A 19,300-nucleotide genomic window follows, 5' to 3' on the forward strand; every position below is an offset into this window, starting at 1 on the left:
AAAACCCAGGAAGAGGCGTGACCAGCCATTTCTACCTCTGCTGCTTCCTGGTTGCTTTTGGCGCCATGTTTTCTCTCGTCTCCGGGGCAAAACGGATGAGTGATCCTAGGAAATAACGGAGAAATCCCTACCTAGGAGGCCGAAACGGCGGCAGCAGCAGCAGCTGCTGCAACGAGCCCCCCGGCCCCTCAAAAGGTATATAGGCAAATAATGGTGGAGCACGTGTTTTCTCTGACTCGGGGGGCAGCTCTCGTGGAAAATGCGACTCCCCCCCCCCGCCCCGAGAGGCATCTGAAAATTGTATGCTACAAATGCAGACAACAGTTCGAAGTTGTTGGTTTGGATCCAGACGAACAACGCAGTACTAATGGTGCCTATGCAGCAGTAAGTCCTAGGGAATCCCATGGGCCTTGCTCCCCAATTAAGTTGGTTTAGGATTGCAGCCATCCTTGCGTTGAAATCAGGGTCTAAATTTAGCCGCGGCGACTAACTGAAGCCCCACTGATTTCAGCGAAGGCTGCACTCCTAGGCACCCTTACCTGCTGAGAGCAAATCCTGGGTCCGTCCATTGCTGCAGTTAAGTCCCGCTGAGTTCATCGAGGCTTTACTTCTAAGTCGTGCATACATAAGAAGATTGCGCTGTTAAGAGGGACTCGTGTCGTCTGAATCCTACCATTATCCCTGTATTGCAACTTGCAGACGTAGGGCTGACAGCGGCATATCACACATACACCTCGCAGTCACAAACCTGAACTGACTTGAGTATGCAGCCAAACCAGCTCAAGTTAAATTCGCCAGCCCTTTCTAAAGCCTCCCCTCGTGCAGCTTTCGTGCAATAGCACCGAGCTTTTTACCTCTCTAACTCTGCAATCCTATGCATATGTCTGATGCCAAGTAAGGTAGGATTGCAGCCCGACCATACAAAATAATAGGAGACGAGACCCAAAATCACGCAGCAAATGAGAGGGTGTGACTCTCGTCTTCCTTCCTATATTTGTGGTCTTCGGGCGCGTTGCTTCCGAGACTGCTTCGGGCTCTGCGCCTGCATTCAGGGGAAGCCGCGCAGGTGTTGCCTCGTTGCCGAAAGCCCTCGAGGCTCCCAAGGTGCCTATTGCCCGCTAGCTTGGAGGACTGAGGCTCCAGTGGCGCAGATTCCCCCACCCCCCGGTAGTTTGTCTTTATTATGTCTATGGTCGCGAAACGGTCTGCTCGTTATGCAGCACGAGTTTGCGGAGTGGAGTTGTGGGCAATCTGCATTCAGACGTGCAGGACGAGGCGGGGAAGTCTCCGGTATCACGTATTTGAATGGTCCCCTCCCCCGCACCCCAAACAAAAACTCGTCGCGTTTAATAGAACTGGGAGAAAGGATTTAGCGCCCTCTCCCCAGTTAACTGAAGTGCAGGGAGCTTTTTAACTTAGAAGAATATATAAAAATATTGCATCACCCTTGCACACGCACAGTACGGCGTGTGGGTGGGTGTGTTGTTAGTTTTTAAATGTTTTGATTTTGTTTTTACTTGTGCTGTTTTGTTACTTTGCCGTTTGTGGCCTTGGCTCCTTTGATGGGGATGGTAGGATAAAAATACATTATCCAGAATGTTTGGAAGGCATTCTTAGTGCATAATGTGGGTAGTAGAGATCCTGTTAGTGATCGTGGGTGTGACTCCCTCAAGCTCAAGATTTGTTGGATTTTAGCCTTTAGAGGCTAGGGGTGGTGGTTGATTTCATTCTCTGCTCAGTCATAGATATAATCCTGTCTCTATTTTGGAGGAGGCAACTCAAAATTCTGCGCAACCAAAGAGTTAGGAAAGAATGCCTGGCCACTTTGAATCAACGGCCTTTTCATCTCTTCCTATATACTGTATATTTTTTTTTCAAAGGAAGGGAATTTTGTCTCAAGTACTGTATCCGCTTTGCCTATCCATATTGGCCATTGAGAACTTGTTTTTTGTTTGCTTGTTTGTTTTGTTTTTAAAAGTGTAAACTCTAGCACATTTGTGACACTGTAGAAATCACACACGTAGACATTTCCCAGACTAAATCCCTTTTTGTTTTGTTTTATGCTTTACCGTGTTTGTTTCCTCTCTCAGAAACTTCAAAGAGGAATGTCATGCTATCTCTATGCAGAAAACTTTCCAGATAGAGGATCTGTCTACGTTCGGGAAAATGGACAGCTATATAAGGCAAATCAAGCATCAGGAGGAGTAAACAACAGTGATCCAAAGCCAAGGCCTTCAAGACTCTTTTCCAAAGGATTTTCTGTTGAGCTCTATGTGAATAGGGAAAATGACAATGGAAGGACAGATCACTTCATCTTCACTTACACAAAGAAGGGAAATCTTCGCTATTCTGCCAAATCTCTCTTCAGCCTAGTTCTGAGTTACATTGCTGACAACATTCATCATGTTGATTCACTGGTTGACTTTCCAGAACAGATAGCCGAAAAGCTTTTCTATGCAGCAGATGCTAGACAGAAATTTACAGAACCAAGAACAGGACTCTGTGCTTTGCAAAAATTTATTGATGCTTATGGAAGTTTAGTGCTTCAGACTCTATGCTTGAAAAATGGGTAAGCATGCATAACTTGTTCTTAGTAGCACACCTGCACCCCCATAAAAGGAGTCCTCAATAAAGTAGCAAATCACACTGCCTAGAGCTAAATTAAAAGGATACAAAGTGAATAAGGTAGAATACTGTTGTGTGGCCTGTTCTGGCTGTTCCTAGTGCTTCATAGCATTTGAATTTGGAACATAAACCACTTTACTTAGGTTGGAAAGGCATCCAACTAAAAACTTTATCTTTTTTATTGCTTGGCAGCTTTACTTATTTCTGTGTGGAGTAATGGAGCAATAGCATTGCTTTACACCTTACAAATAAGATTCGGTATTGGCCTTTAAATGTAAATCCTTTTATCTTTCCTAAGTGCAATTAGTTGAAAATAAGCTTTCTTGAACATTGCTTCCAAACGACTAAATTTAGGCTCAGTGTGGTTCTTTGTACTCTTCACAGCAAATCTAGGAATGAATACTGGCTTCTTCTTCATAGTCTTATCTGCACCAAATATATTTTTCCTAGAACAGATGCTCTTTTACAAGTTTCTGTTATATATATGGCTTACTAGGACTGTTATTGTTTCTCGTATCGGGCTTTCTCATAGCTGATTATTTAGCACTGGGGCCGGGAACCTTAGGCTTGGGGGCCTAATGCACTCTTCCTGTCTGGCCTCTCCCCAGATCACCTCCCTCACCAGTTCTGCTTTGCACTCCCCTCAGATATTTTTTGCTTGAGTAGAATGTGTCTCTGAACTCTGATGATGTTTCTTGCTTGCTTGGATGGGGGATAGAAAGGGATATGTGAGCATGTGCAGAAACTAGCCTACTGGTACAAAGGCAAAATCCATACTGGGGGCTCTGCCCAGTTTTCCCTCTGGCCCACCCATTCTTAGGAGGCTGCCCATGAGGAATTGTATCTGTTGGTGCTGATAAAGGTTCCTCACTCCAGGTTTACTGTAGAATAGAGCATAATCAGAAACAGAATATTGGATCAGGGCATTGAGGAGATTCTTGGTTGCTTTGTAAAATACATATATATCTCAACTGGACTAAACTAATCTCATAGGCGTTTCCCCCATTGACAGAGTTGGTTGGTGGTGCTAAATCTATGGGAATGAAAGAAACTGGACAAGGGTGCAGAATCTTACTGTTGTGTTTGCTCTTTTACAGTTACCTAGTTATTTCTGAAAAACTTGAAGAAATTAAATCTTTCCGGGATCTGACATGCTTGGATTTGTCCTTCTGTAAACTTGGAGATCAGCATGAGCTGCTAGACCATATCACCAACAGGACACTATCTAGGTACCAGTTTGCTGCAGAGGAAGTGAACATTTGGTTTGTTGTTGAAAGAACTGTGGCAATATAAATCAGTCTTAAATGCAGAAAGTCTGAAACTCAGCAAATTTTACTCATTGTATATCTCACAGCTGGCTTAGTTTTAGAACTTTCCATTTGGCTTTGCAAAACTCCCGTCTACTTACCAAGAGCTTCTGAGGGTTTTTGGTTTTTTTAAAGAAAGAAAATAAAGCAGTATGTAAATTTTATTAAATAAATAAATGAATGTGTAATTGTAACTTTTACATTTACCTTAGTTTAACTCGGCTTTTCCTGAAAGATAACTGCTTGTCAGATGCTGGTCTTCGCAAAATGACAGCGCCTGTCCGAGTGATGAAAAGGGGCCTTGAAAATCTCTCAGTATTGGATTTGTCTTGTAAGTATAGCTTCAGGTTGGAAACAGGGTATATGCATTGCAATCCAGCATTCATCCTTGCCAGTATCAGAAGAATTTAATAAATAAAAATTAATCACTATTGAGTACCCATTACAAGAGAGAGATACAAACCAGAATAGCTGCTGTTCAATATTGTTGATTAAAACCAGCTGCTGTCTAGTTTACACAAGAGATGGTCAACATGTGCTGTGTATTCTGCAACAGAAATAGCCAATTTTCTGCTGCACAGTTTAATATGGATACCATACATTTTAGTAGCTATTGTATGGGCTAATCCTAGATTTACATCATAGCAAATATCTGATATAGTTCCATGTCAGCTACCAGAACCCAGCCCTGGACTGGATATAGCTTTGAGCTACTTCTTTGATAAACCAGTTAAAACAAAGGTAGTGATTGCAGGCGAGGCTCTGTCAAGTAGAGCTTAGAAAGGCTGAGCTGTATATGGCTGTGGAAGGGTTAGTTTGCATAGATTGCTTTGCACATCAAAAGGAGGCCCAAAGTAATTTAGAATAACAGAGTGCAAAATGCATAAATTCAACAAAACAATACAAAACATAATACACTGAGTGTTCATTCAAAGAAAATGTAATTAGAACAGCACAAAATAACCACTCCCTTCATACAGGATCACCACCATTTGCCACCATTGGCTTGGGGGCATAAAACCATTTTCACTTGACACCAGAAAGATGACAGTCGTCTTTTCTGCCAAGACTTTAGACACAATGAGTCTGTGGTTTGGGAGAGTTTCGGGTGCAAAGTTACTATATACTATCAGAACTTGGTTTTCATCCAAGTGTGCAGAACCCTATTACAGGTGCTGACCATTTTAGGCACATCCAATTGACGTGTGACCACCGATGTGTGGGTCCTTATGGACCTGAAAGAAGGCAGAATGGGGGCAGGGTGGAAAGGGGCAAGTTTATATGCGCTCCACCGATGCTCATGGGAATCCGGAAAGGAACCCCAATGCGAAATGATTGCTGCCTATATTACAAACTAAGGTATTGGATATCATTAACATTGACTTTCCATATTGACTTAACCATTAGTACCTATTTTATATTGTAGGCATTTATGTATTTTTTTATTTTCTTCCAGTCCCTGGGAACTAACAAACCATATCTAGATATTAAGGTAGAGCTGTGTTTACCAGAAAAAAACCAGTTAACTTTTTACCACCCCTACTCATGTAAAGTATATGCAGATTTATTCTGAATTACTGGGCCGTATCTATACTACAAACAGTCCTTTTGCTTAATCCGCTTTATCATTTACGTGCAACTTGAAACTATTTTGTAATTTAGCTTACTTTTAGATTTAATACAATATTCTTGATTTTATATAGGTAATCCAGCAATCACCCGTTTGGGACTCAGGTTTCTGCTTCCTTTCAAAAAGCTGAACTGTTTGGATCTTTCAGGAACTTGCCTCAAGGTGAACATATTTTTCTGCTCTGCTGAATATCTGGAGCATTTTTAGCACAGAAATGAAATGCAACTCATGTTATATTTACCACGGTTTCAAAGAAAAGTCAAAATTTTGTCTTTCTATAAAGTCAGACTTTGGTTGACAATTATTTCTTTAAGGGGATTTGTTTTGGTTTTTCTTTTCACCTAGGACACAAATGCTGTTGTTTGCTGGATCCAGACACAAATAGGTCTCGCTCATTCAGAGATGCCCTTGAAAGAATTTGATCATAATAGCTGCAAAACAGAGGGATGGGCAGAGCAGGTAAGTCTTAATGTACCTTCTTGAACTATTTCTTGACTTCATTTAGCAAGCATCTTCCTATGTGGTAAAAAGTGATTTTCCTGTGTGGTAAAAGGGGGTGGGATTTTCTAAATGACTCAGAACCTAGAGAATTACCTCTCTATCTCCCTATCTGCCTTCCTCTCATTAATACTCCATTAGTAGATTATGGCTTGTATACGCCTTTTAACAGAAATCTAGTTTTCCTTTTAAGACTGTGTGAGTTGTTATGCGAACTCCATATGGCTCAGTCAACTGTATATCACTCAGCACTGGGATGAATACTGTTGAATCACAGGGGCACTGCCATGCATTAACAAACAACACTTGAAAAACTGTAAACTCATATTCACACTGAGTGTCAAGTTATAGTGGTGACCTATTAGCTTTGAATAAGTGTACTGCCTACTGAAACTTTTTTGCAATTCTACTTTTCTCAGACCATCTTGCAATGGGAGCATGCAGTGCAAGAAGCAATTAAACCACAAGAAAGCCTGAAATCTCGAACCGCAGCTCAGCTTTTCTGTAAGCAACTTGCATGAAGATACAAATTTCTAAACTTGGGATTAGAGCTAGAGTGCATTTTTGTAAACTGAGCTAAAGATGATTGAAGCACCGCTGGAAAACAGTGAATGCCACTGGAGCTTTCCACAGAGTCACCCCTCATAGTAGCTCCAAGAACTGAAGAGGCAAGCTAGTTTTGAAACATGAGCAGTGGCTTGTGTGTCTGACCGTAGGAGCTTATAGCTGCAGACAAAGAAAGTAGCATTATCGCTATGCTTCTCTGTGGTCAGAGCAAAGCGCTTAGACCTTAGCAATTAATTAGAAATAGGTTAGGAGAGAATTAAAAAGACAGCTGGAACTATCATTCAATTTGTAACATGTAATACTAGATCATTTAAGTATAAAGGCCTAGATTTTGTCATGCTAGTAACATGCAGCTACATTCAGAATTCCGTGTAACATTGCTTCTGCAAATGTGTTCTTTAGCATAGAAGCTGCAGGTAACCTCCACCATCACCATCATTTATGTTCTATTTTAAAATGATAGGAGAGGTCACAATAGCAATTCTTGAGAAGCTTTGAACCCTTAAAATATTTTGACTACAGTTATACCTTGGTTTTCGAACAGCTTAGTTCTCAAACATTTTGGCTCCTGAAAGCCGCAAACCCAGAAGGGACTGTTCCAGTTTACAAACTATTTTTGGAAGCAGTGCTTTGGTTTCTGAATGTTTTGGAAGTCGAATGGATTTCCAGAACGGATTCCGTTCGACTTCCAAGGTGCGACTGTATTTGGAAACTGCCTCTAGGTTAACTCTTCTGTTAGTGCAACTGACCCAAACTGAACAGTTCAAAATTAAGCTATATTCAAAATTATGTGAAGTTACTTCATAAAATTTGTCTTGCAGATGGAAAAAGAGCCAGGACAGAAGAACCTCTTGAATTAGAGCCTTCTGAAAACCTGCAGTTCTACAGGCCAAGAGCAGAAATGTTAAATTTACCTGTACTAATAGGGAAGAGCGAAGAATTACAGAAGAAGAAAAAGAGAGCTTCAGCTGAGCACAAAGAACAGCGTTTTAAATCAAAGCAGCTGAGCTTTTCAGTGGCAGACTGGGACTTACTAAATTCTTACTGAGTATGAGTTGCATGCAAATAAACACTTTTAAAAGAAAAAAATGGCACAGCTGAATTTTCTGCTTTCCATCAAAACAGACAGTGGCCTCAAAAAAAAGCAGTGACTTTTCCATTTCTGAATTAATCAGAGAAAACAACTGATGACCTTTCAACTAATGCCTAATGTGGGATAGATTAAATTTTGGTGAGCACCCTCCAATGTTTCATTTTCAAAGGGCTCGTTTACAAAAGGACAACACAAGTTTAGCTATAAACCCCAAGGTTTGAGAAACTGCTTGAGGTAGCGTTAGATATGAGCCTCTTAGTGGTGACTGATCTTGAGTGACTTTTTCTCTTACAAGCAAGTCATCGCTATGTGTTTGTCCTTGTATTTTGTGTGCCGTAGTCAAAGGAACAGTGTAAGACTTAACCACAGATAATAGGATTTAACAAAATAAACATAGGAGTCGAGGAATTAAACAATAAAAGCCAGTAGTATAAATATATCCACAATATGTTTTAAATATTTTATCCTTTTTGAAGTGGAATATCTGTTTGAACTGATTTTGATTGTTCAGAGCACACCCAAACCACTGTTGACTCTTGTACATTATAAACAAACTGGGTATTAGTTGTCATGCTTAAACATGTTTGAGTGGTTTCAACTAGTGAACACCAAAGGTACACAAAACGCTACACGTTTTCCGGCATAAAGTATTTCAAAATAGGGTAATACCATGCCGCTTGACTAATCATAGGTTACATCTGATTTACAAAGTGGGTGCTTTCCCCCCCCCAAGCTGTAGGCCTCAGTTGCCATAGCCTATGTTCATCTAGGTGTGCTGTAGCCTTTTGGTTGGACCAGCAGGATCTCTGGATGTCCATTTCATAGGCACACATAGGTATAGGAGTCAGACAATGAGCCTACAGCATGCTAATTTGGAGTGGTTGAAAGGGAAGAAATGAACAGGGTAGTCAGGACCTAATCATGCTAAAGAAATTATCACAGTTATATCCAGACTTTCCCCCCTGCAATCCCAGGCTGATATCTTATTTTATCAACCCTGTGAAGTAGGTTAACCTGTAAGTAGTTAGCTCAAGATCAGCCACAGTGGGGATTTGAGCCTGACTTGTTTCTATTGCCTTGTAGATCTGAAGGAAGTAAATTTGGAATACTATACTATACTATACTATACTATACTATACTATACTATACTATACTATACTATATAGGGACGCGGGTGGCGCTGTGGGTTAAACCACAGAGCCTAAAACTTGCCGATCAGAAGGTCGGCGGTTCGAATCCCTGTGACGGGGTGAGCTCCCGTTGCTCAATCCCAGCTCCTGCCAACCTAGCAGTTTGAAAGCATGTCAAAGTGCAAGTAGATAAATAGGTACCGCTCGGGCGGGAAGGTAAACGGCGTTTCCGTGCGCTGCTCTGGTCCGTCAGAAGCGGCTTAGTCATGCTGGCCACATGACCCGGAAGCTGTACATGATCCCTTTACCTTTACTATACTATATAGTCCCTAGATGAATTACATGAGACCTAACACGTGGTACTTTTGTATCCTACTGTGTTGTTACATGGTACTGTTCCACTTCATTGCTGTGGATTTTTGTGTGTGTGTGTGTGTGTTGTTTCCTTTCAAGCTGAGACTGAGTTTTCAAATTTTGCCGAGGAACACATGCTAGCACAGTATAATAAAACATACTAAAATCAAGTTTTATTTACTCAAGCAGTAACATATTTAATACAATATGTAAATTAAAGTGACTGTCAAATGAAAAACAGATAAGCATGACTCCTAACCCTATTCATCTGCCATTAGTGTTTAAACACTCTTAGCATTTAATGATGTGCTGTGAAGTGAATAAGATTTAGTTGGGCAACTAACAACTTGTAAATGTTTGTTTATTGCACCATCTATATTGCATGACTTGTCACAATAGGAAATAAGAGTCATTCGTTTTAGTCTGATGGTATATGTTGGTAGAAATCTGATTATCAGATACGAATATTGACTTAAAGGTCTGTTTGTAGTACCCGTTTCATTATATAAGACGATGTCTACTTCTACATAAGAGTATGAAAGTCACACAAACCTCTTCCAGAAGACTATTCTGAGGCCACTTTATCGTAGTTACAACTGACAGCTAATGCTCTCACTTTTAAGGGTTCATTCCACTCTAATAGCTGCAGGTCACACCAGGCATGTTAGAGGTATAAAAAGATGAGGGCTTTGAGATACAATAATATTGTAGACTGAAGTGCAATGTATCAAATACAGCAGCATGGTTTGAAATAAATGATATTTTACTCATCAAACACCCAAATGCCCATAGCTAAGGGAAAATAACAGAGAAAAGGAGAGGGGGGAAACAGAGAGTTCACATGGCAGGTAATCACTACCCTCTTAAATGTCATCTAGGAATAAGATACCAATTAGTTTCCATCACTGTAAGTGCTTGTGCAATAGCTGCCATTGATCAGCAATTGTGAGAAGGATTCCGCCTGAACTGAGTTCTACATACATATAAAAATCATTCTGGAAACCCTTTTAAAAAAAAATAAAAAATAATAAAATACATTTAATTTTCCATAAGGCTCACCATTGCCATCTAGTGTCACATTGTATATTGCACTTAAAACACACTTAAAACATTTTATTTGCGGCTGTCCCTGGTCCTTTACCCTGTTACAAAGCAAGATTTCGCAGTACTTGTAGAAGTCTGAGCCAGATTTTTTGGTAGCAGGCGTTCTTTTCCTCCTTTCGCTTTTTGTAGCAGTGGGTTTTGAGGAAGCCAAGGGTGTTACACACACATGCAGACACACTTTACTGAGCTCAAAAGGTGAAAGATCACTGGTCTGGGAGCAGCACATCTAACACTACACAATGCATCCATTGCAAGCCCCTCTGAGAAATATGTATGGCAATTCCCCAACAGCAGTATTTGATGGATAGCTCCCATTATTTTCTGAAGGTTACAGTCCTGGAGTGCTCATCTTGTGCAGATGTATTCATCAGACCAGTCACTGCAGTGCTGTACTCCATCTCGGCAAAGACGTCTGGGAATGCAGCTACAGTACATATGGAAGACAACCATGGTGCACCCCCACCATTGAGGCCCACAAGGAGGGCAACTGGCCCCTGGAATAACAAAGAAGCATAACAGATGTACTCAGCAGAGATGGGGACCAGATGCTGGGCTCCAGCTCCCATCAGCCCCAGCCAGCATGGCCACTGGTCAGGGATATTGGGAACTAGTGCAAAATCCCATGTGCCTAAACTAGAGGATCACACTATGCAAAAGAGGATATCCTGGTAGACGAAAAGGGGCTGTACCAACCTGAAGGACTTACAGTCCAGCGTATTTCACACAAAGTGGTACAGCGTTGGGGAGCTGAGGGGGGTCATGGCCCTGGGCACAGAATTCTGAGGGGGTGCAACCTAGCACGCCCATGACTGGCTCCCGTGCCAAGGCTGCATGGCTACTTCCTTACGGAGTTGTGGGGAAGCGAGCTGTGCCCAGACCAGGCCTTCAGGGCGGTGGCACCACCTCCTCCTCCTCCTAATTTATTACTTAGACACCTCCCATCTGGCTGGGCCTCCCCAGACACTGTGGGCGGCTTCCAACAGGGTATTAAAAACAATAAAACATGGCCAGTGAAGAGACATCTGCCTCAGGGCGGAAATCCCACCAGCCGGAGCCTGGACTTTTCCCAGCCAGCACCGGTCCTTCCCTTAGGCCTTCCTCCCATGTGTCCTTGGGCAAGGGGCGCAGAGAGGAGTGCAGCCAACTCACCTCTGGCGCTGCAGGGATGCCACCAAACCCACCAAGGAGCACAAGCCACCACTCACGCAGGGAGTTTGACAAGCTGAGAGGGCAAATGCGGCAACCCGCAGATAACCTCCATGAGGAGCCATTGCAGCAGAGGCACAGTGAAGTGTGCCTGCTGTGTTGCCTCACGTGCAACACCCACAAGGAGGTTATGGGGTGCAATCCTTGCCTGGGCCCTGCTCCCATTTATCCATTAACTACAAGCAGAACTTTGTAAGAAAAGACTTACAAGCTCCTACTTCATCAGAACAGTCACCGCAGTCATTGATTCCATTACATTTTTTGTCTGCATAGACCCAAACCTTGCGGTTGCTGCAATAAAATATCAAGTATCCTGGAAGGTTGTTGGGCAAATCATCTACAAAAAAATACAGAAAGAAGCAGAAGCAGTGAGGGGAGAAAATGCTGTACTGCGCAAAATATATACTGGGTAAAAACAGCAGTGGCTTAAAATGTGGTAATTAGTAATAAATAACAACACAACTAAGGCAATCTTGATACTCTCATTGAACTCAATGGGACTTTCTTCTGAACAGACAAGCACAAGTTTGCATCGTAAGCTGCATAGATCCTCAAAGTAAAACAGCATACATGGGGGGTGTGGGGGGGTGTTGAAGTTCATTCCAGAAACATTGTCTGTGAAGAGAACATCCCTCTCCTTACTTTGCAGGTGGAAAATGAAAGTCCTTCAGAAGTTCAATTACTAAGGCAATATTCACACTATTTCTGTTGAAGCAACTACATTTATTTAGTTACCATCTCTTTCTTTAAAAGGACTTTTAAAAACAATAATAAAGGATGTTGTTAAAGGCTTTGCTTAGATATACAGACTACCAAATAGCAGCTGGAGGAGGAGGAGAGGACAGAGGATGAAGGAGCAGTGTGTGAGGGGGGGCCCTTTTCACATCCACTGGACCCTCTGGGAAACTCAACAAACCTGCTGTACCTGCAACTGAGTATGGAGAGTGCAGTTGAATAGGACACAGCTGTGGGCAGCCTGAGGAACTACAATCCACCTTAGGCCTGCTCCTCCAAAACAAAAACAAGTCTAGAGTAAGAGACTAGGGTGATGTCTGGTGTTTCTAGAACTCTTATTGTTTTGAGACTTTTCAGCTTGAGCTGAAAGTTTGTTTGGACCCTGGGTGAGAATTTAGAGGCTGAGAAGAAGGGTGTGTCAGAAGGAAAATGAATTGAGATATATATATATATATATATATATATATATATATGCAGGTTTTGGTGTCCTCGGGTGTCTTCCCGTGTAAAAGTTGGGGTGTCTAGGCGACGTTTCGACGAGGTCTCACTCGTCATCTTCAGGCTGGTGCTTTCGGCTTCTTGTTACTGGAACAGAGCAGGATCTCAGTGTTTGAGTTCCTATAAATACTGTTGAGGAGGTGTGGTGTATAGCCTCCAATGTTCTGGGCAGAGAGGAGGTTCCCAGGCTAGTGTGCCTTTTCTTCTTTTGTTCCTTAATTACTTGAGGGATATCTTGAGTGATTTCTTGAGTGATTTCCTGAATCCCTCAAGTAATTAAGGAACAAAAGAAGAAAAGGCACACTAGCCTGGGAACCTCCTCTCTGCCCAGAACATTGGAGGCTATACACCACACCTCCTCAACAGTATTTATAGGAACTCAAACACTGAGATCCTGCTCTGTTCCAGTAACAAGAAGCCGAAAGCACCAGCCTGAAGATGACGAGTGAGACCTCGTCGAAACGTCGCCTAGACACCCCAACTTTTACACGGGAAGACACCCGAGGACACCAAAACCTGCATTCCTGTACCCGTGAAAATCTACGAAAGCATATATATATATATATATATATGCAATTTTGTGTTAATGTAACTTTTTATATGTAACTTGTTTAAGTTATCCATTGTTGCTTCAGGTATTTTTTACACTGCTAAGAGATATTTTGAGGCCACTTCAGTGCTGCTAACACAGTGGTTTGACTTAACCCCCAGAGGCGCACTCCAGTGTCTCTCAAGACAGATGGATGCCAGCAACAACAACATAGAAATTAAATAATCAAAATCAAATCACATTTTGAGGATTCATTAAAGTAGTATTTAAAGTATTAAAGTAGAAACTGAAATAGTCTTTTATGACTGGGCTGCAGGTATATTTTCATTGATATGTGAGAACTCCTGGCAGAGTTCACGACTTGTCTTCAACCTACAACTTCAATTCAGGCTGCATCAGTCCACTTGAAGAGGAGTCGGTCCTGAATCCTGATGCTGCTGTTCTGTTCTCTTGCCTATTCACACATGGAAATAATCACTAGATGCTGTATTGACTGATTGCAGAACATGTATGTGTGATCTCATCCTCAGTCTGCTTCTGTTTTCCTCACCACCTAACTTGCTATAGCTTGAAGCTTTATAAAATGGCTGAGGTATGGTGGGGAAAAAGCATGTGGCATTAACTGGACATGGTAAGGGGGAGATTTAAGCAAATATTCTTACCGCATAGTGATCCTTGCTCATCCTCCCCATTTGCACAATTTTGTCTTGTATCACAGACCTGGCTGGCTGGAATGCAGCTAGCTCTGTTGTCACATAAAAAGCCTGTCTGATTACCGGAGGTCACACATAAACGATTTACTGAAAAATAAAATTGAGATGAAACAATGGAGGATGGACAAAAATGGAGGATACTGACAAAGAAATGATCAGACCTAATCAGACCCCAACCCCCAATACACATTCAAATAATTCAGTTTTGACTTATAGCCATGTTGGGATGCATCACACATAAATAATGGCCATGAATGAGTTTGCAAATACATGGAAGCTTTTGCATTGTTCATGTTGATTGCAATAGAATTTGCATGTGAGAATTTCTGAATGGATTGTGTCTTCTGCCTCACCACAGATTCCCAACAAAGCCATGACTGTTTAAGGTGGTATTGTGCACGTGTTGCCTTAGTCTTGCCCATTATTTCCAATGGGTCTACTCTGAGTAGAAGAAACACTGGACACAGCCCCATTGAAAGTATTACTCCAGTTGGCAGTAGTTTGGTCACCATCATAATAACGAAAGCTAGAAATGACTGACCTGGTGTATGTGGAGGGATGCCCATTGTGACCACCAATGCAATGACAGTAGCGATGACACCAAGTATACCAAGACCAATGGCAGACACACAGATACATTGTTGGGTGCAAGGGATGCATGCACAGCAATCCTTGCAGCAACCTTGCAGGCCCTGTATAGTACCTGTCACAGAGAGAAGACTTAAAGACCAATTCCAAATATTACCTCACACTGAATTTGTACGAAAATCCACACTGAGGACACTGGCTTCTGCTACTCCTTACTAATTAACCCATATTGAAATTATCCCATGGGTATTTAATTTTATGTTATATAGAACATAACTGTACAAGACTTTATACTCAAAGGTTTCAACTTGTACCACACTTAACACACACACCTGTCCCATTTATGCTAAAAAAATAATGCTGGTAACACGTAGGTCATGCCCTAATATTTGCATTTCTTCACATATATAAAAATATGTTTCTTCACAATAATCAAGATGCTTCCTGTTGCCTTAAGTGCAAGCGTCTGACCTTCTGCAAAGCTCATCTTCTTGCTTCTCAAGAGCCAATGTATGTTCTAGGCAGAGGTGGAGAAAGGTGGGTGCAGTCCGCCCTGGGTGCCATCCCTGAGGGGGGTTGACATTGCTGCCCTGCCCCCAAAGCTCGCCGCAGGCTACACCCCCCCCAGGAGACTTGCGCCGCCCGGCGCACCCCCCAGGAGGCTTGCAGTGGCCGGCGCACCCCCCTGGAACACATGCTCCACATCCCTGGGATGCTCGCCCCGCCTCTGTGGGCGGCTAGCCCTGCCCCCAAGTGCACGCTGCTCCGGGAGCTGGAGCAGCTAGCTCCACCTCTGGTTCTAGTACTTTTTTCCCCAGTCTGAGGGTTGCATTCCCTTCTGGGCATGGGGGTCACATGCCACTGGTGGGCAGGGCCAGAGGAAAAGGTAGGTGGAGCAACAGATGCAATGCTTACCTTTGTATAGGCAGTTACTTTCTAGGTAAGCAAAGTCAGAAGTTTCACACACCCACACCTGTCCATCCTCCAGGAAAGAAAGAAAGAAAGGCAAGTAAAGACACCACAGGAGAGTGCAGAGGAGGGACAGTGTAGCCTAAGGAGCGTCTTGAGGGCCAGATCATAGCTGTCAACATTTCCCTTTTTTAAAGGGAAATTCCCTTATTCCGAAAAGGATTCTTTGCAAGTAAAGGGAAAAGTTGACAGCTATGGGCCAGAGACTGGATGGTCACATTTGGTATCTGGGCCTAAGGTTTCCTATCCCTGTTCAAAGCTAAATTATGTGGTAGCACTTTATGAACATACGAAGCTGCTGTCAGACCATTTATTTATTTGGTCCAGTGTTCTCTACTCTGACTGGCAATGGCTCACTAAAGTGTCTTCTTAATTTGAGATGTCAAAAAGATTGAATCTGGGAACAAAGCATGTGCTCTACCAGACCCTCCAAGTGCCCCTATTTTCCAGGGACGTCCCTGATTTAGAGAAGCCATCCCAGTTTCTGATTTGATCCCTGAATGTCCCATTTTTCCTTAGGGTGTGCCTATTTTCATTGGAGAAATGTTGGAGGGTATGGAGTTATCCGACCTCCAAGCTGTCTGAAGGCAACTCTGTATAGAGAAGGGTTTTTTTTTCATGTTTAATGTTTTATTATGTTTTTATATATGTTGGAAGCTGCCCAGAGTGATTGGGGCAATCTAGCAAGATGTGTGGGGTATAAATAGTAAAAATTAGCTGACTAATGTATTGTGTAATCTCACTCCCAGTGCTCATAACCTGCCTTTAGGTGATTAACTGCCTTCCTTTTACAAGGTACTTAAGAATTAGCTGCAACTGCCTTGAATCATTGCAATGTCTTCCCTCAAAGCTTTTGTACTAGAATCCACCTATGGTACAAGACAGAAGTTGCATAGGCAGCAATGAAGGAAGCTAGAAAAGTTGAAATGGTGTGTGGGGGGGGATGATCTCCCTCTTCCTGTCCCCCACTGCATATTTGTTTTTAGTTTTTAGTTTCATCCATCACTCTAGTAAGAAGAAAAGAATGCAGGAAATGCTGTAACTAAAATATTTTAATGTATTTTTTAGAATGCAATTTGTTACCCACTGTTCATTATAATTTAATTCCAAACTGGGGTATAATGCCAATAAAATGTAATAAAACTATACCAACAATTAAGAAAACTCTTCTTATTGTTATGAAGACATATCTGATGAGTTATACTTGTATGTTTTCTAACAACAGACCACTGCCTATAGGATACTGCTTTTGAATGAACTAAAAGCATTTTCATTTTGTAGCCAAATAATACACTACTGAAAATGAAACAACTTCCAAATACTGTAAACTATAGAAACATCAATTGTCAAGAAGTATATGAGCCAAGTAGTATATAAGCAGAGATTTCCTCTTTTTGAAAGGACAACTTTAGTTCATAAACTAATCAGTTCCCAGCATTTACGAACTGCTTTTTGTTAGTAAGAGTACCAATTACCTCTGTTAGCAGTAAAGAGAGATCTTGTTGAACCAAATGAAGCTCCTTCAATATTCTGTAATTAACAGAAATAAAATAAAATTATATTGCCTTCATTGTTAGGGAGAAGATTGTTTTTAAGGAAACACAAGGCATTACATTGTCTGTAATTACGGTACATTCAGTATTCAGATAGAATCCCTATCTCCATACATTCAAAAACATGTAACTAACATACAGAGATTTAATTAAAACTATAATTTTGAGTTTTGATTCCAGTTTCCTATTGGTAAAATAGAGACACAGAGGTTTCCAGCATGTCTACTTTCTAATAGCAATAAGAGCTAGCTGATCAATTGTATTAAAAGTAATAATTACATTCCCCCCCCCCCCGCCATAGAATGGATGCTATTACCTGAGGATGAATTCTGTTCATTTCCCCCCTGACTGCTGCAGGATTATGCTAATTAATAGGCAGAGTTGTTCTGGCAATGTTTCCATCAATGTTCACTTCAAACTGTGTTGCTTAGGTATGAAAGGAGGAACTAGCCTCTTTCAAGCTGCCTTGCTTTATTAGCTCACCAAGCCACTAAATACATTCCTGGGGTAACGTTACCTGGCTACTAAGAGAAACAGAGGTAGGAAGAAGAAAGTCATTCTAACCCCATTCATACCTATGAAACAGAGTAAGCATAAACTCAAGAATCCCCATTAGCTTCTCCTCTAGCTAGTGCCACAAATAATAAAAAAATGTCTCAGCCCCTACTGGGCATATTACTAAACGTCACACACAGATAGCACTGAGTAACACTGGAAATACACTACAGACATGAATGCTGCCCTTTCAAAGCTTTAGGGAATAAATTGCTAGTTTCATGTTCTTAACTTTAAAGTATTTTGATACAGGTGCCAACCCTTTGGTTTCTTCTCTACTAACCTGGTTTAGGAAGTGTTCCATTTTAGCTGATATCGCAAACTAGATTATAACTGTAAATCTTCTGTTTACACAAGTTGTTTCATGGTTGTAGTGCTTATTTCCTTCTTTAAATACACTCTCACAATAATTAAATGTGTGTGTGTGGGGGGTTAATTTATAAAGCAACTTTTTTTTCTTTCAATCGACAAGTTACGATGTTTAGATGGAAGTGTGGAAAGGTTCAAACCCCTTAAGGACTTTTCCTACTGAACGAACAAAAATATGTCTGTACTAATGACTGAACTTTGTTTCAGTTTTATGATCACAGCTTATAAAGCACTGATCTTTTGATGCAGTGGACTGAAGATTTTGAGGCAGAACCTTCCAATATGTTAAAGCTCAGCTATTCGAAGGAAACAAACCACTGGCCCTTCAACAAGACCCTTGCAGGAACGTGTAGAGAAGAGGTGGGGCCAAATGCAACCCCCTTCCAGCTTATGTCTGGCCCTCAGAACTTTGCCCAGGCCACAGCCCCTCTCCTCAGGCAACACCCATCATTAGCCCTAATACATACCACAAATACAGTTTATTTGCCTGGTTGGAATGTGCCTGTAGACTCCGATGCCTCTTGCTTGCATGAAAAAGGTTGTAAATTTGTATAGAAACTGAGTATCTGTACTGTACATTTGTTGCTCCAGCCACTTTTGCTTCTGGTTCCACCCACTTCTGGCGGACAGCCCTCTGACATTTGCCCAGAGGGGAATGTGTTCCTCAAGCCTCTGCTGTAGAGCGCATTCTGGAGCTAGAATTAAGACTCATTACCAGAACATTTGGGGTTCCAGAAAAATGCAGTTTAGAAATTACCTAAGTCAAGGGTGGGAGGAGCTAGAGATCAGCTTCCATTAGTCCCAGCCACCATGACCAGTGGTCAAAGCTGATGGGAAGCTGTAGCCCCAATAACTCCTGGAATGCCACATATTTCCATCTCTAATGTAAGGCATGTCAATCAATTCTGCCAAGGAACCTTGCCTTGGCCAACTCCCCTCTTTCAGTAAATACACAAAGCTCCTTAAGTTTCACCATCAAGTCTACCTAAGATAAGGGCACCTAGTGCTAGGATCCAAACCTGAAAATGGTCCAGAAAATAGATGGATACTTGCATATTTTCTGAAAAAATTAGCAAGGCGAAACTGATCGGGTAGCCCAATATTCAGTTCAGCCACAGTTAATTTTGAGCCGTGTTCATAATATAGGTTTTCGTAGTCTTATTAGACACAACAATGCTTAAGCCCTATTAAGACATCAATTATCTTTGTTACTGAACACAATGGATTTTATTGATCTCCAAAGCTGGAGCAGAACA

General features: G+C 41.7%; 2 protein-coding genes across 4 annotated transcripts; one reads left to right on the forward strand and one right to left on the reverse strand.

Annotated features, from left to right (window-relative positions):
• Positions 1-52: 52 nt before the first annotated feature.
• LRRC42 (leucine rich repeat containing 42) lies at positions 53-7,716 on the forward strand. 3 transcript variants are annotated; one of them, XM_083448156.1, is made up of 8 exons: positions 53-195; positions 2,091-2,569; positions 3,723-3,854; positions 4,145-4,263; positions 5,636-5,724; positions 5,908-6,021; positions 6,480-6,564; positions 7,449-7,716. In XM_083448156.1, exons 2-8 carry the CDS (start codon positions 2,106-2,108, stop codon positions 7,673-7,675), a joined length of 1,230 nt encoding a protein of 409 aa, XP_083304282.1. In that variant the 5' UTR covers positions 53-195; positions 2,091-2,105; the 3' UTR covers positions 7,676-7,716. The 3 variants fall into 3 exon arrangements, with proteins under 3 accessions (XP_083304282.1, XP_083304281.1, XP_083304283.1); XM_083448155.1 differs by lacking the exon at positions 53-195 and adding an exon at positions 206-384; XM_083448157.1 differs by lacking the exon at positions 53-195 and adding an exon at positions 981-1,104.
• A 1,634-nt stretch (positions 7,717-9,350) lies between these two features.
• LDLRAD1 (low density lipoprotein receptor class A domain containing 1) lies at positions 9,351-17,593 on the reverse strand. Its single transcript, XM_083447207.1, has 6 exons — positions 17,437-17,593; positions 17,043-17,097; positions 14,552-14,713; positions 13,960-14,097; positions 11,723-11,851; positions 9,351-10,802 (listed from the first exon to the last, which is right to left on the reverse strand). Exons 1-6 carry the CDS (start codon positions 17,455-17,457, stop codon positions 10,654-10,656), a joined length of 654 nt encoding a protein of 217 aa, XP_083303333.1. The 5' UTR covers positions 17,458-17,593; the 3' UTR covers positions 9,351-10,653.
• Positions 17,594-19,300: the final 1,707 nt, after the last annotated feature.

The sequence above is a fragment of the Podarcis tiliguerta genome (assembly GCF_965153285.1).
Source record: "Podarcis tiliguerta genome assembly, chromosome: 6".
In the NCBI taxonomy this organism is placed as follows: domain Eukaryota; kingdom Metazoa; phylum Chordata; class Lepidosauria; order Squamata; family Lacertidae; genus Podarcis; species Podarcis tiliguerta.

Coding starts and splice junctions, on each gene's coding strand:
- LRRC42 (XM_083448155.1), top strand. CDS start 211: ATGGTGGAGCACGTGTTTTCTCTGACTCGGGGGGCAGCTCTCGTGGAA. Junction 385..2,090: donor CTAATGGTGCCTATGCAGCA/GTAAGTCCTAGG, acceptor TTCCTCTCTCAG/AAACTTCAAAGAGGAATGTC. Junction 5,725..5,907: donor TTTCAGGAACTTGCCTCAAG/GTGAACATATTT, acceptor CTTTTCACCTAG/GACACAAATGCTGTTGTTTG.
- LDLRAD1 (XM_083447207.1), bottom strand. CDS start 17,457: ATGAACAGAATTCATCCTCAG. Junction 14,098..14,551: donor CATCCCTCCACATACACCAG/GTCAGTCATTTC, acceptor TTTATTTTTCAG/TAAATCGTTTATGTGTGACC. Junction 11,852..13,959: donor TGAGCAAGGATCACTATGCG/GTAAGAATATTT, acceptor ATTTTTTTGTAG/ATGATTTGCCCAACAACCTT.